This window comes from Nomascus leucogenys, chromosome 2 (assembly GCF_006542625.1).
Source record: "Nomascus leucogenys isolate Asia chromosome 2, Asia_NLE_v1, whole genome shotgun sequence".
NCBI lineage: Eukaryota > Metazoa > Chordata > Mammalia > Primates > Hylobatidae > Nomascus > Nomascus leucogenys.
This window is the reverse complement of record NC_044382.1, coordinates 140939732-140956030: the sequence shown is the minus strand read 5'-3', so window position 1 is coordinate 140956030 and position 16299 is coordinate 140939732. Positions and strand designations below refer to the sequence as shown.

Sequence of the window (16299 nt, the reverse complement as noted above, 5' to 3'; positions counted from 1 at the left end):
GGCGCGGTGGCTCATGCCTGTAATCCCAGCACTTTGGGAGGCCAAGGCGGGTGGATCACGAGGTCAGGAGATCGAGACCATCCTGGCTAACCCGGTGAAACCCCGTTTCTACTAAAAATACAAAAAATTAGCCGGGCGTGGTGGCGGGCGCCTGTAGTCCCAGCTACTCTGGAGGCTGAGGCAGGAGAATGGCGTGAACCCGGAAGGCGGAGCTTGCAGTGAGCCGAGATCGCGACACTGCACTCCAGCCTGGGAGACAGAGTGAGACTCTGTCTCAAAAATAAATAAATAAATAAATAAATAAATAAAATAAAATAAAATAAAATAAAATAAAAATAAATAAATTTGTTAAAAGATATGTCAGTCTTTGTAATAGATATGAGTCTCCTTCTATTGATCTTGAAAGAAGTTGCTGAAAAATTCCCATTAATAATCTTGTACTTGAATACAGTTCCCCAGGGAGGTTGAACTTCCCTATTTGATTTCTCATATTGTGGGTTTAATAAATACAAGAGCTCTTAACAATAATGCTAAACTGATTAAAAGTATAGAGAATACCAGACATTCCCAATCATGTCTGGCTTCCCTCCTTCCTATAGTGAGGGAACAAATCTGTAGTGTTGGCCACTTGTCATTTGGGGAGTTCTACAGGTAGCTGACGTGTATGGAAGACAGTGAGAGCTTTATTCTTCCAAATTTGGGAAAAGGCAGTTTGAGAAAGAGTTGTCAGAGGTGATTCGATAAAAGCATAAGTTATTATGTGCCTAAAGACAAGACATTGTAACATACTTGGTTCAGAATGATAGTATTTAAAATAAACACAGCAGGTGGGGCACGGTGGCTCACGCCTGTAATCCCAGCACTTTGGGAGGCCGAGGCAGGTGGATCACCTGAGGTCAGGAGTTTGAGACCAGCCTGGCCAACATGGTGAAACCCCCTCTCTACTAAAAATACAAAAATTAGCCAGGCATGTTGGCGGGCGCCTGTAATCCCAGCCACTCAGGAGTCTGAGGCAGGGGAATCGCTTGAATCCAGGAGGTTGCAGTGAGCTGAGATCGTACCATTGCACTCCAGCCTGGGTGACAAGAGTGAGACTTTGTCTCAAAAATAAATAAATAAAAATAAATAAATAAACACAGCAGTAAATAATTAAGAACCCTAGAGTTTTCAGAAGTAGACTTTTGTTTAATGTGATTCAAAAGCATGACAAAAAGCACCAAAGATTAACCAGCTGTCGAGTGAGATAATTTTGGTGCTGTAAGGAGCCTCTCTTATCCAGGCACAGAATCACATTTGACATTTTCTTCGTCACTAAGCAGTTTTCTTTGGAATTATTGTTTTTTTCCTCTGAAAGTGTATATCATTTAATTTTGTTTAAAAATGTTAAGATACCTTTGTGTGTTTGTGTGTGTGTGTGTGTTTTGAGATATACACAAAACCAGCAAATTTAAATCTTTTAACTTTAAAATATACTAACTTTTATCAGCACATTGAGTCAGACAATACCCTCACCACATTGATTGATCGTTTTAATAAAACTGGAACTAACAGAACACATCAATTATCTTGAATACAGATTCATATCTCATACTTGCAAGTGATATCTGCTTTGCAATTTGTATCTAGTGTAGCCCCAGCCTCCCAGAGTCATTCTTCTTCCCTCAGAGACCCAGAGAAAACCTGGAACCGTTAGCGACCAGCACTATTAGCAGATTGTCAGGGAAATTCCAAAGGCAGCCAGGTGTGAGACACCTTGCCACCTCTGTTTTTGGGAACACATTCCACGTCCCTTTGTATGCCCTAAAGTGGTGAGAGGAAGCATGCACCAGCAAGGCCCACGGGCGTCTGCCCATCCTTCTCAAGTGGTTCATCTGCTGAGCCATTCCATTGTGTATATACAGGGCAGAGGCAAGGGAGAGTGTCCTGGGGTTTTTGTATTTTCTGTCTTTGTGAATTTAGATCTCCTTAGAAATTGTTGTCCAGATCCCCCCAAAGATCATTCACTAATTAATGAAATGAAATATTAGTTCAGAGTCTTAAAGTTAATAAGGATCTCGAAAACTATATTTAATCTGATTTGCTGTAGAGAAACACAATTATTAATGATACTATGAGATGACATTTTAATAATTTTACCCAGATAGATATGGAGAATAATTAAGTTTACAGTTATCTCAAGTACCAAGGAACAAACCCTTTTAAACACTAGAATTAAATTTACCTGAACACACAATATTTACATTCTCATAATGTTAAATGTTGGCCAATAAAACCAGTAACGAAAATTTGAGAGTTTTTAACTAATTAGGCTTTTCATGAGAACATAACCGAAGTTTGTACATAATATAAAAAATTATGCTTAGAGAGAGAAGACATAGCTAATTTTTAAACCAAAATTATCAAACTAGTCTGATTTGTCTCAGGATTTGCCTTAATTGGGACTATCATAAAATATGCCCTTAGGTACAACATATCAGAGGAGTTTTTATTGGCGTATTTTTCTGACCACCAGTTGTCATTCAACAGAGCAGCCAGTTCTGCTGGAAGAAAGGACCCTCCCTCCGTTGTAAGAGGGAAGGAGAGGTGGGAGATTGGAAGAAGCCTGGTGTAATGACAAAGGGAAGTGAGAGAAGAGGCCAGCAGGTGCAGGAGCCGGGAGAAAAGGCATGAGGGAGGAGTTTGCAGAACGTGGCAGAGGCCCAAAGTCCCATCTCGGGGACAGAAGGGAAACACAGGCTCCGCGCAGGGCTAGGTGTTATGTCTGTCGGTGATCACCTGTGTGAAGTGAGATGCATTTCTTGAACATGGGCCTTTCTCCAGGATTGCTCAGCCTCTTGTGGGCAGGCATGGAGTGGGCAGGTGATATGGTTCATCCAGGGTAGAGGTTTTGCCAGGTGGTGCAGGAGATGGGCAAAGGAATTGAAGGCATTTGCAAAATAAGTGATTATAAAGTGAGTCCTTGTAATTCAGGTTGGCCAAAGGGCAAATTGCAGCTAGAAAGGGGCAGGTGGACCGAAGGATTAGTGGTGGTGGGTTACGGATGAGGGCAAAGACCAGAATGGCCAGGTGGGCACTGGGTTAGTGGTGTAGGTTTGGGAGACCTCCAGGATCATCTAAGAACTGGGGTAGGGAGAAAATTGAGAGCCAAGAACAAGTCTTCAGTGAATGGGGGTGTGTCTCCAGAATGTTCTCAGATGACACAGAGAAAAGGGGGAAAGGCTAGTGAAGCTGGATGACATTGGCCTCCAGCAGAAAAGTCATGGTCTGGAGGCAGCGATGGGACCCAGTCCCCCACCCACTGCCCCTGCAGTCAGAGGACTTAAGCAAGAAATGGCCTTTCGTCCAAAGGCCAGCAGAGGCAGGACGGTCAGGTGATGAGGGGACTATTGCCAGCAGAGTAGATAGAACAGGTTTCACTCAGGGGAGCCCAGTGGAACCAGTCCTCGCCCGGCGGTGGAGCAGCATCCTGGTGTCCTGACTTGGGCCAGTGGCAAGTGGGCAGTAGCAGGCATTGGTAAAGCCAGTCTGCCCTCTGCTGAAGCGTTACTGCCAAGTCATTCAGTTCTTTCAACTGATAACTGTTCAACACCTCCTGCGTGCCAGGCCCTGCCAGCCGTCGGAGTGGGAAGAGGCATCAGATGCAGCTGTGCCCTGCTGTGGGGCACTGGGTTTCCACGTGGAGCCCCTGAGAAAATACAGTACTCAGCCGGGTGCAGTGGCTCAGAAGAAGGAGTTTTAGTGTAAAAAAAACAACAACAACAACAAAAAAACAAAACAGGCTGGGCACAGTGGCTCATGCCTATAATCCCAGCACTTTGGGAGGCCAAGGCAGGTGGATCACCTGAGGTCAGGAGTTCGAGACCAGCCTGGCCAACATGGCGAAACCCCGTCTCTACTAAAAATACAAACTTAGCTGGGCGTGGTGGCAGGTGCCTGTAATTCCAGCTACTCGGGAGGCTGAGGCAGGACACTTGAACCCGGGCTGTGAAGGTTGCAGTGAGCCAAGATTGCACCATTGCACTTGAGCCTGGGTGACAAGAGTGAAACTCTGTCTCAAAAAGAAAAAAAAAATTAAAGAAACAGAAAATGAAAACCACTGGTTTAAGAGAATCTGCTAGAGTCTCAAGAGGAAGACGTTCTTCTTCCTGGCAAGCCCCAGTTTCCTTTTTCAGAACTAAACTCATGCTGCCTCTTGTTTTGCCCGTCCCTGCCCATTTCCAGAGTTCGGCGTGTACTGCAGTCACTGCCGGAGTGAGGTCCGTGGCACCCAGTGTGCCATCTGCAAAGGCTTCACGTTTCAGTGTGCCATCTGCCATGTGGCTGTGCGGGGATCATCCAATTTCTGCCTGACCTGTGGGCACGGTGGCCACACCAGCCACATGATGGAGTGGTTTCGGACCCAGGAGGTGTGTCCCACTGGGTGTGGGTGCCACTGCCTGCTTGAAAGCACTTTCTGAACCTACAGACCATGGGTGTTGTCTGAATTCCAGAGGACCCATAAATGCTGGTGACAAGCTGTCTGTCAGGGGAGAGGCTCCAGAACCTGGATTCGTCCCCAGTGAGACGGGAGGATGGTCCCCGAGGACTGTGCAGCGTCAGCTCTTGGTGGGCCTCTGCCTTCTCTTCTGTTTGGCTGCCTGGTGTGGATGTCACTGTGGGAAGATGAGGGCAGAAGTGCAGAGCTGCGCTTTGTGTGTTGTCTATGTCGGCTGAGCTACCAAGGTGGAAGTTTTCATGGAGAAAAGCACCTGGTTCCAGGGCCAGTGTTACCCTGTAAGGTGTTAGCCTTAAACCACCGAGCAGCGTTCTCTTGATGCCAATGCAGAGAGCAGAGTCAGATGGAAAAGACAGTCTCCTGAGCCCGAGGACAGTGGGTAGGAATTTAATCAACAAATGGCATCATGGCTTTAGAAGCTGGTACATTTACTGAGCTGATGGACAGTGGCCTTCTAAAATATGACACTTAAATTGTAAATATGCACTGTACTTAAGGATTCTTAAGATGTATTTTTTTGTTATTTCTCCTCCAGCTGCTCTCCCTTGGCTAATAAAATTCTAGTAATTATTTGAAAAAAAAAAAAGAGAAAGTTAACATTTTGGTGAATCATTTTTTACCCTACTTCTAATTGAAGGTAGCTATTTTGTATAGGACCAAAGTCAGTGCTCTGATTTTTAAAGGAAATGCTGATTTACTTTTGTCATCTGACTAGAGAAAATAGAATTTGACATTTAAGGTTCTTCCCAGCCCCAAGAGTCTTATTTCTTCTAGCAAAAGGAGGACAAGATTGCCGTGCAGCATGGATAGAAAAGTCTCCCTTGGCCGGGCACTGTGGCTCACGCCTGTAATCCCAATACTTTAGAAGGCAAAAGTGAGAGGATCACCTGAGCTCAGGAGTTCAAGACCAGCCTGGGCAACATAAGGAGATCCCATCTCTGCAAAAAAATTTAAAAAATAGGCCGGGCACAGTGGCTCACGCCTGTAATCCCAGCACTTTGGGAGGCCGAGGTGGGAGGATTACCTGAGGTCAGGAGTTCGAGACTAGCCTGGCCAGCATGGTGAAACTCCATCTCTACTAAAAATACAAAAATTAGCTGGGCATGGTGGCGGGCGCCTGTAATCCCAGGTACTGGGGAGGCTGAGACAGGAGAATTGCTTGAACTTGGGAAGCAGGAGTTGCAGCGAGCCGAGATTATGCCATTGCACTCCAGCCTGGATGACAAGAGTGAGACTCTGTCTCAAAAAAAGAAAAAATATTAAAAAAATAGCCAGGTGTGTTGGCACATGCCTGTGGTCCCAGCTACTTGGGGGGCCGAGGTGGGAGGATCACTTGAGTCCGGGAGGTCAAGGCTGCAGTGAGCCTTGATTGCACCACTGCATTCCAGCCTGGGCAACAGAGTGAGACCCTATCAATAAACCAAAGTCTTCCTTGCCTCTGTTCAGATGGGCTGGGTTCCAGTGAGTGCCCTCACTCTTCCTTTAGGCTCCCTCACAAACTGCCTGTGTTTGCCTGTGTTCTGAGTAGTTATAACACCTGTGCCCACCAATTCTTCAGAATGATTTTCTTTTTTAAAGTTAAATTTTTTTTTTTTTTTTTTTTTAGAGGGAGAGACAGGGTCTCACTCTGTCACCCAGACTGGAGAGTGGTGATGCAATCATAGCTCACTGTAGCCTCTATCACCTGAGCTCAAGTGATCCTCCCACCTCAGCCTCCTGAGCAGCTGGAACTACAGGTGTGCACCACCATGCCTGGCTAATTTCAGAATGATTTTCAACTTCACATTTTATATCTGCCAGTGAAAAGAAATCTTTTTTATTATTTCTACTGAAATATCTATTTCTGTTTCTTAGAATTTTACAGTTCCAAGTAGATTAACTTAGGGATTAGAACATGTCTCATAATGGGAGAGTATTGTGTATTCATGTGTTTCAAACTCCAGGTCAGGACCCATTAGTGGATTGTGACATTGATCTAGTGCGGAAAACCAGCATTTAAAAAAATGAAACGGCGTAGGAGAAAAACGATCAGAATATACCATACATAGCTAAGGAAAACGTTTTGTGTAACTTGTTTACGCGTGTGCAGCACATGTGTGCACAGGTGTATACCGGATCATAGTGTAAACTCATTTCTTACTGAAAGTTGTAGTCAAAAACATTTTCACAACACTGTTTTGGATGAAGCTTATACCTCATCCCCTGTGTTACTGGGCACGAAACTTCATGATGTAAGAAAGAACTTAGATCCTGTGCAGTGGAGCCAGAGGTTTAGTGCTGGGCTGTGGTCTGAGGTAAGGTGCCAGTGTCTCAGTAGAGTGAGCAGGGCGGGGGTGCCACTGGGAGGATGACAGGAGGAGGCCCAGCCGGGAATTTGCACACACAAATTCTGTTGTAATGGTGATCACAGAATAGGTTGGCTGATTTACACAGAGAGAAAGGATCTGTTGTGTTCCCCAGTGAAATCACACCATTTGCAGAGAACAATCTTTTCCTGTTCCCCACTGCTCAAGTTAATGTAAAAATCTGTCCCTGTCTGTCCCCATCAAGAATGAGATGTTTTTCTTGTTTTATTATTAGAGGAACATTGGCTTTCAAAACTGAAAAACCTTAATAATGGGTGTGAAAAAATTTCAAGTTTAAAATATTACATAATGTCGTCCTTCAATATGGAAATTCCTTTTGAATTTCCAAGTTACCAGAACAAGAGTCTAATATTTTAAAATATTCATGTTTGGAAACAGGTTGGTTGTCTGGTTGCGGGCCATGGCTGATACTCTCTCAGCCGCAGAATAGATGATTACAAGCACCTGAGTCTTTGTTTGTTTGTTTGTTTTTAAAAGCAATACAAGGCCAAGTGGGGTGGCTCACGCCTGTAATCCCAGCACTTTGGGAGGCTGAGGTGGGTGGATCACCTGAGGTCAGGAGTTCAAGACCAGCCTGGCCAACATGGCAAAACTCTGTCTTCACGAAAAATGCAAAAATTTTCTGGGTGTGGTGGCGGTTGCCTGTAATCCCAGCTACTCGGGTGGCTGAGGCAGGAGAATCGCTTGAACCCAGGAGGTGGAGGTTGCAGTGAGCCGAGATTGCGCCACTTCATTCCAGCCTGGGTGACAAAGCAAAACTCCGTCTCAAAAAAAAAAAAATGAATAAAAGCAATACAAGCTATGTTTGAAAGTTCCTTTGCAAGAAAACAGGCCCAGCAGTCTTATCTGTGCACCAGAAACAAAAGGTTGCTCAGGCAGGCTACTGGAAAGGATGGGGGAAGGGGTGAGCCTCAGGGCAACCACCAGGTTGACTATTTGTCCCTGTCCCTAACCCCCCAAGACACAAATGGTATAAGGCTTTCCTTGGTAATGTCACACAGATAGAATCAATGTTGCTGTAACAATTTTTTTTTTTTTTTGAGACAAAGTCTTGCTCTGTCACCCAGGCTGGAGTGCAGTGGTGCAATCTCAGCTCACTGCAATCTCTGTCTCCGAGGTTCAAGCGACTCTCCTGCCTCAGCCTCTTGAGTAGCTGGGATTACAGGCGTGTGCCACCATGTCCAGCTGTTTTTTGTATTTTTAATAGAGACAGGGTTTCACCATGTTGGCCAGGCCAGTCTCGAACTCCTGACCTCAAGTGATCTGCCCGCCTCGGCCTCCCAAAGTGCTAGGATTACAGACGTGAGCCACCGTGCCCAGCCAACAATGTTTTCTTTAATTTAATATAAAAATGCATTCAGTCTGAAGACTCCAAGTTCACCTGCTGGGAGCTCCTTCCCTTACTCAGTGGTTCCCTGGGTTGCTGGTAGGATTGGGGAGAAAGCCAGCTCCTTTTTAGTGGTTTAGTGCAGCAGGAACTCAGGGGAGGACCTAGGCTATAACCACCCTAGGGTCGGGGTCTTTGAGATGGAGTCTGTCTCTGTTGCCCAGGCTGGAGTGTAGTGGTGCACGTGATGTCTACTCACTGCAGCCTCCATCTCCCGGGTTCGAGTGATTGTTGTGCCTCAGCCTCCTGAGTAGTTGTGATTACAGGCGTGTGCCACCACACTGGCTAATTTTTTTGTATTTTTAGTAGAGACAGGGTTTCACCATGTTGCCCAGGCTGGTCACCAACTCCTGACCTGAAGTGGTCCGCCTGCCTTGGCCTCCCAAAGTGCTGGGATTACAGGCGTGAGCCACTGTGCCTGGCCTCTGAGCAATTTCTTAAAGGGTTAGTTTTGCTAATTGTGGCAAAATAGTTCAGCAAACAGGGTGACAAATCACACCCTCTTCTTTATGGCTCATCTTTGCGTGCCCACCCTCAAGGTGGCGCCAGCCATGGGGTATGATTCACTCACCCAGTGGCGGGTCCTGGGCGTGGGGGAAACACACCTGGCTTTCTGCATCCTTCTTAGAATCTAATGGCTTTGTCAGAATCAGAAATAAATCTGCCATGTTGGCATTGTGTCACATTGGCAAGTTTATGTCGCCACAATATCACTAATTTATATTTCTTCCTCAAATCTGAGAAGGTCTGGTACAATTCATCAAGTATTGGACATGAGAATAGACACTTGGGCAAAGATGAACCATACAGAATGTGGTCTCTGGCCTGCTGGAGGCGGAGTCTAGTAGGAAACTTAAATATGTAAGTGCTTACACCAAAACGTGCTGTTGGCCTCCAAGGAAAGAAGGAACTCCACTAGGGGCCGAGATTGCAAAGAGCGGGGGAGTTTTGGCTGAGTTCATATGAAGGGTGTTTTCAATGAGGAAGAGCGGGAGGGCACAGGGAAGGGCTGTGCCAAGGACAAGACGCGTGGGGTGCTGTGTGGAGTTTCTTAGTAGAGCCTGTGCCGCCCCCACTTCAGATGCCAGTCTCAAGTCCCAGGTTGTGACGCCATCTACCTGGAGATGGTGTCAGATCCCACAGGCTGATGGCTCACCCCGACAACGCTGCCCCCAACTTCAGATGCCAGTCCCAAGTCCCAGCTTGTGTGACCTGTGCCTTCTGACCTACTGGCTCTAAATTGGGGGTTCCAATGACATCCTGCTCAAGTTTCACTAGGAGACGTGCCAAATTCAGGGAAACACTTCACTTGCATTTATTTGTGTATTTCTTTTCTTTTCTTGTTTAATTGAAATGGGGTCTATGTTGCCCAGGCTGGTCTTGAACTCGTGTGCTCAAGCAGTCCTCCTGCCTCAGCTTCCCAAAGTGCTGGGATTACAGGCATGAGCCACTGCACGCCACTGCACCTGGCTACTTATGTATTATAAAGGGCCTTACAAAGGATACAGGTGGGCAGCCAGATGAAGAGATACATTGGACAGTCACACAGGGTTGGTTCCCCTGGCAACCAGCCCCCATCCTGAGGCTGTCCGGGAGCCCACGAAGAGCCCACTCATTAGAACAAAAGCTGTTCCTCTCACAAAATTCCAGTGGGTTTAGTAACTTTGTGTCAGACACTCATCACTCAGGAGATTACAAAGGTCATAGGAGCTCTGTGTTAGGAACCCAGATCAAAGACTAAATAGCAACCCTGTTGCTCAGGAAATGACAAGGTTGAGGAGCTGCATGTCAGGAACCAGGGCAGGTACCAGATATACATTTCTTTTTAAATCCCAGTATCACACCCAGAAAAGGAAAGCAGTGTCTTCAACTCATACTCAGGTCTATCTGACCCACACATTTTTGAGAAAAGATTTTTATATCTTAATTGTTTTTTTCTAATTATAGAAGCGCTTTAAATATTGTTACTATTTTGTTCTGTCTGCCTTGATTCCATATGATTTCCATAAGTAGGGCTTATTTTTATTTTCACAAATCAAAAAAACACAGACACAAGGCAAAAAGAGGTGAAAACCATCTCCTTATGAAGAAGGTATAGGGAGCCTCAGCACTGCTTCCCAGGGAGAGAAAGCAGCTAAAGTGAAGAAAAAGCACAGGAGGCTGGGCACAGTGGCTCATGCCTGTAATCCCAGCACTTTGGGGAGGCTGAGGTGGGCAGATCACTTTAGCCCAGGAGTTCCAGACCAGTCTGGGCAACATAGTGAGACTATCTCTATATTTTAAAAATTTATCTTCAAAAAAGAAAAAAAGCATAGGAGCTTATATGTGAGGGCAAGTCTTTCTACCCACAGGAAGGCAAGACAAAAGTAACAGAAGAACAAGAAACAGAGGAAATAAACAGAAAACAAAGACTGAAATGGCAGATTTGTAATAGCCCCAAACTGAAATTCTCTTACGTGTCCTTCAGTAGGCGAATGGTTAAGCAGACTCTAGCCTCTGTCCTGTGGAATGCTACTCAGCCATAAAAGGGAATGAACCCCAGAAATGAAGCGGTGTTGTGGTCCGGGGCATGCCAAGGAAATCAAGGACATGGACACACATGGAGTGAGGTTAAGAGCGGAGGTTCAATAGGCGAAAGAAAGAGGAGAGAATAGCTCTCTCTCCTGCGAGAGAGAGGAGCACCCAAGTGGGAATTCTGGCCCGAGGCTGAGTGCACCAGATTTTATAGACAGGATTGAGGAGGCAGTGTCTGATTTATATAGGGCCCACAGATTGGGTGGACCAGGTGTGACGTTTAGCACATGAGGAAGCTGGTCACCCCACCGTTATCTTATGTAGATGGGGTCTTTCTTTGCCTGGCTGGCGCCATGCTGTCTCTTCCTTACTGTACACGTGGTTTGGCAAAGAGGGGAAGATGGAGCTGCCATGTTGAATATGCCTAGTCCCGGGTAGCCTTTTTTTATTGGCACAGCTGCCGGCATTCACCTGTGCAAGCTTCTAGTTTGCTTGTCTATGTCTGCAGCTCGATTTTACAGGCTGTTGTTACAAAAGAAAATGATTTGGGAGCTGCTTTTCATTAAAAAGGAAACCTTACTGAGGACTCCCATACCCTCACTATCTGCCTTAGTAATTTCTTATTCACTCCTATGTCATCAGATACACATAGCAATCTAGATGACTCTGAAGCGAATTAGGCTGAGTGAAAAAAAGCCAACCCCAAAAGGTTACCTTCCACATGACTCTTTTTTTTTTTTGAGATGGTTCACTCTGTTGCCCAGGCTGGAGTGCAGTGGCGAGATCGTGGCTCACTGCAACCTCCGTCTCCCAGATTCAAGCGATTCTCCTGCCTCAGCCTCCCAAGTAGCTGGGATTACAGGCACTTGCCACCTGACTCCTGGCTAATTTTTGTATTTTTAGTAGAGATGGGGTTTCACCATGTTGGCCAGGCTGGTCTTGAACTCCTGAGCTCAGGTGATTCGCCCGCCTCGGCCTCCCAAAGTGCTGGGGTTACAGGTGTGAGCCACTGCACCTGGCTGATAACTGTTATTATATAACATTCTTGAAGTGGCAAAACTGTAGAGCTGTGAACCTGCCTTTTCAAAAATTAGAGCAGTGAGAAAATGACGACAGTGAAAGAGACCTGATCTAACAAACCCCCATCTTACCTTTAACCTCCAAACTGCCCTTAATGATTCCTGGGCTTGTGCCAAGCTCACTTTGGGAGACAGGTAGTTTATAGTTTAAATGATAATATCCCTTCTCCAAAACTAAACTGCCTTCGTAAAGCTAATGGAAGACCACCAGGTTAGGAGAATGAGAAGAGCCTGAATTCTGCTACAATGTAGACATAAACGATTACCAGCCATTATTCTGGAGGTCACAAGATTTGTAACTTCCCAATTACTCCTGCAGATAACATCACTATTGTAGAAACTAAGATTGGGGCTGGGCACAGTGTCTCAAGCCTATAATACCAGTGAGGCAAGAGAATAGGGCCTGGAAGTAGGGAACCTAAGGGCTTCCTAGAACAAAATCAAATGGAAACACTTCAGCAATAACAGGAAATATCCTCTTCATTTACACAGGGGGTACACCAGGTAACCAATGGGAAACCTCAGAGGGTATTGAAACCCCAGAAAATTCTGTAACCAGAGCCCTTGAGCCTCTTTCCTGGGCTGTTCCCACCCCGTGGAGTGTGCTTTCAATATATCTCTTTTGTTGTTTCATTGTTTTCTTGCTTTGTGCGTTTCATCCAATTCTTTGTTCAAAACGCCAAGAACCTGGAAAACTTGCAGTCCAGTCCCTCCCACTGGTAACACCAGCACTGTGGGAGGCCAAGATGGGCAGATCGCAGGAGCTCAGGAGTTCAAGACCAGCCTGGGCAACATGGCAAAACACCATCTCTATAAAAAATACAAAAATTAGCTGGGCATGGTGGCGTGCATCTGTAGTCTCAGCTACTCAGGAGGCTGAGGAGGGAGGATCAATTGAGCTCAGGAGACAGACGGAGGTTGCAGTGAGCCGAGCGAGATTGTGCCACTGTGCCGCAGCCTAGGTGACAGAGAGACCCTGTCTCAAAAACACCTCAAAAAACTAAGTTTGGTCTTTTGAGATGTATTTTCAGGCTTTTTTTTTTTTTTTTTTTGAGATGGAGTCTCACTCTGTTGCCCAGGCAGTGGTGCGATCTTGGCTCACTGCAACGTCTGGTTCAAGCAATGCTCCTGCCTAAGCCTCCTGAATAGCTGGGACTAGTGCCACCTGCCATCATACCCAGCTAATTTTCTTTTTTTTTTTTTTTTTTTTGAGGGGACAGGGTTTCACTCTTGTTGCCCAGTCTGGAGTGCACTGGTGCGATCTTGGCCCACTGCAACCTCTGCCTACTGGGTTCAAGCAATTCTGCCTCAGCCTCCCCATTAGCTGGGATTACAGGCATGTGCCTCCATGCCCAGCTAATTTTGTATTTTTAGTAGAGACGGGGTTTCACCATGTTGGTCAGTTGGTCTCGAACTCCTGAACTCGTGATCCACCCACCTTAGCCTCCCAAAGTGCTGGGATTACAGTCATGAGCCACCGCACCCAGCCTAATTTTTGTATTTTTAATAGAGACTAAAAATACAAAAATTGGCCAGGTTGGCCGGGCGCGGTGGCTCACGGTTGTAATCCCAGCACTTTGGGAGGCCAAGGTGGGCGGATCACGAGGTCAGGAGATCGAGACCACGGTGAAACCCCTTCTCTACTAAAAATACAAAAAATTAGCCGGGTGTGGTGGCGGGCGCCTGTAGTCCCAGCTACTTGGAGAGGCTGAGGCAGGAGAATGGCTTGAACCCAGGAGGCGGAGCTTGCAGTGAGCCGAGATTGCGCCACTGCACTCCAGCCTGGGCGACAGAGCGAGAGTCTGTCTCAAAAAAAAAAAAAAAAAAAATTGGCTGGGCTGGTTTCAAACCCCTGACCAAGTGATCCACCTGCCTCAGCCTCTCAAAGTGCTGGGATTACAGGTGTGAGCCACTGCGCCTGGCTGTCTGTATTATTTCTTAAAGCTGTATGTGAATCTACAATTCTTGTAAAATAAAAAGTGTAATTATTTTTTAAAAGATGGATACTGTGGGCCGGGCGTGGTGGCTCACGCCTGTAATCCCGGCACTTTGGGAGGCCGAGGTGGGTGGGTCACAAGGTCAGGAGTTCCAGACCAGCCTGGCCAAGATGGTGAAACCCCATCACTACTAAAAATACAAAAATTAGCCAGGCGCAGTGACAGGCACCTGTAATCCTGCTACTCAGGTGGCTTAGGCAGGAGAATCTCTTGAAACTGGGAGGAGGAGGGGAGGTTGCAGTGAGCTGAGATCGCGCCACTGCAGTTTAGCCTGGGTAACAGAGCAAGACTCTGTCTCAAAAAAAAAAACAAAAATGCTGGATACTGTGATTCATCACACTTGGGTCTGATAAACAACTATGAACAACTATGAATTTTGAACATCAACTTAGCTGTGCTAGACCCTCTGTGGACGTAACTGAAGACTGTTTCTTTCTTTTTTTTTTTTTTTTGAGACAGAGTCTCACTCTGTCGCCCAGGCTGGAGTGCAGTGGCGCAATCAGAGCTTACTGCAGCTTCTGCCTCCCGGGTTCAAGTGATTCTCCTACCTCAGCTCCTGAGTAGCTGGGATTACAGGTGCCCGCCACCATGCCCAGCTGATTTTTGTATTTTTAGTAGAGATGGGGTTTCACCTTGTTGTGTTTTTAGTAGAGATAGTGTTTCACCATGTTAGCCAGGCTGGTCTCGAGCTCCTGACCTCAAGTGTCCAGCTTGGCCTCCCAAAGGGCTGGCATTACAGGTGTGAGCCGCACACCCGGCCAGTGGGACTTGTTTTAACGAATTGCGCAAGGGCTTATAAACTCATTCTGTCCTACCTAGGGAGCAGGATTTCATCCTTAATTAGCACACTCACCCCCTGACACACACACCAACACCCCAGCTGCTCTCTCTTCTGGCAGGGCCATGCATGGTGTGTGCTCCCCTGCCTGACAAGCAAAGAAACTAGGAGCTCGTTGTGTGGGTCATGGTAAAGATTTTTGTCTTTCCTTTGAGTAAAGGGAGTAACAGTCGTGAGTGAAACTCTTTGATAAGGAGTAGCAATGGAGAGAAGGGGAAAGAATCAGATATTTAGATGGCAGACTCAGTGGGACTGAGTTCAGCCCTGATTTGCCACTACTAGAAGGGTTGTCTGAGGTTAAATAATAAGCATATCTAGTGTATTAGTCTGTTTTCACCCTCCTATAAAGAACTGCCTGAGATTGGGTAATTTATAAAGGAAAGAGGTTCAATTGACTCACAGTTCTGCATGGCTGGGGAGGCCTCAGTAAACTTACAATCATGGTGGAAGGAGAAGCAGGCATGTTTTACATGGTGGCAGGTGAGAGAGTGTGTGCGTAGGAGAAACTGTCAAACACTTATAAAACCATGAGATCTCCTGAGAACTCACTATCACGAGAAAAGCATGGGGGAACTACCTCCATGACCCATTCACCTCCCACCAGGTCCCACTGTGCACAGGTGGAGATTACAATTCAAGATGAGATTTGGCTGGGGACACAGAACCAAGCCGTATCATCTAGTTTGTGTTCTCTTTCTGTGTTTCCCTTATGGTAGTGGTAATTATTTTCCAGTTACACTTGTGGTTGAAAAGCAATACGAACTTTCAGGAATAGCAGACAACCATGGTGTTCGCCATCACTTTGGAAATACACAACTAATCTCAGGAGACTGGTTATTTCCTCCCAAACCAGATATCAGAAAATCCCACTGCTGCCATCAGGGAGAGTGCCATCAGGAGAATGCCTATTAGCATATGGGAAGGCCCATGGATAAGCTGTCTTCACAGTGGGCTAACTGGAAAAGGTAAGAAAACCGCAGCCACAGCCGGGCGCGGTGGCTTACGCCTGTAATCCCAGCACTTTGGGAGGCCGAGGTGGGTGGATCGCCTGAGGTCAGGAGTTTGAGACTGCCTGGCCAACATGGTGAAACCCCATCTCTATTAAAAATACAAAAAAATTAGCCAAGCGTGGTGATGTGTGCCTGAAATCCCAGCTACTCGGGAGGCTGAGGCAGGAGAATCACTTGAACCTGGGAGGCAGAAGTTACACTGAGCCGAGATTGAGCCACTGCACTGCAGCCTGGGTGACAGCGCAGGACTCTGTCTCAAAAAAAAAGAAAGACATGAGGGACCAAGCTCTTCTTCTATCGTAAATATTTTTTCTCTGACAGCAACATAAATTACAACACAATCTCTAACTACTGCCTTTATTTTGCTACGTGAATCCAAGACACAATATAAAGGATGAGAAAAACAATGAAATAGAAATAGCAGCTCTTTTCTCACTGAACTCAGCTCTTTGCTGTCATAGGCCTGAATTGCCATTCGGGAGAGCATTTTCTCTCCCCCTTGGGTGCTTCCAGATTGAAAGGTCTTCAGCATTAACCGGCACAAGCTTCTGGTTGCTTGTGCAGTGTAAACAGAGGATACACTCTTTCTTGTTTTTCCCACAAAAGGCTTTGA

The 16299-nt window shown here is 46.2% G+C and overlaps 1 protein-coding gene across 2 annotated transcripts in view; it reads left to right on the top strand.

The window, feature by feature from the left end:
* Positions 1–5092, top strand: part of WDR59 (WD repeat domain 59) — a 99839-nt gene extending 94747 nt beyond the window's left edge. For both annotated transcript variants that reach the window (XM_030818861.1, XM_030818854.1), the window contains one exon: positions 4222–5092. In XM_030818861.1, coding sequence (XP_030674721.1) covers positions 4222–4457 — 236 coding nt within the window. In that variant the 3' untranslated portion in view covers positions 4458–5092. The remainder of the gene's footprint in view (positions 1–4221) is intronic.
* Positions 5093–16299: the final 11207 nt, after the last annotated feature.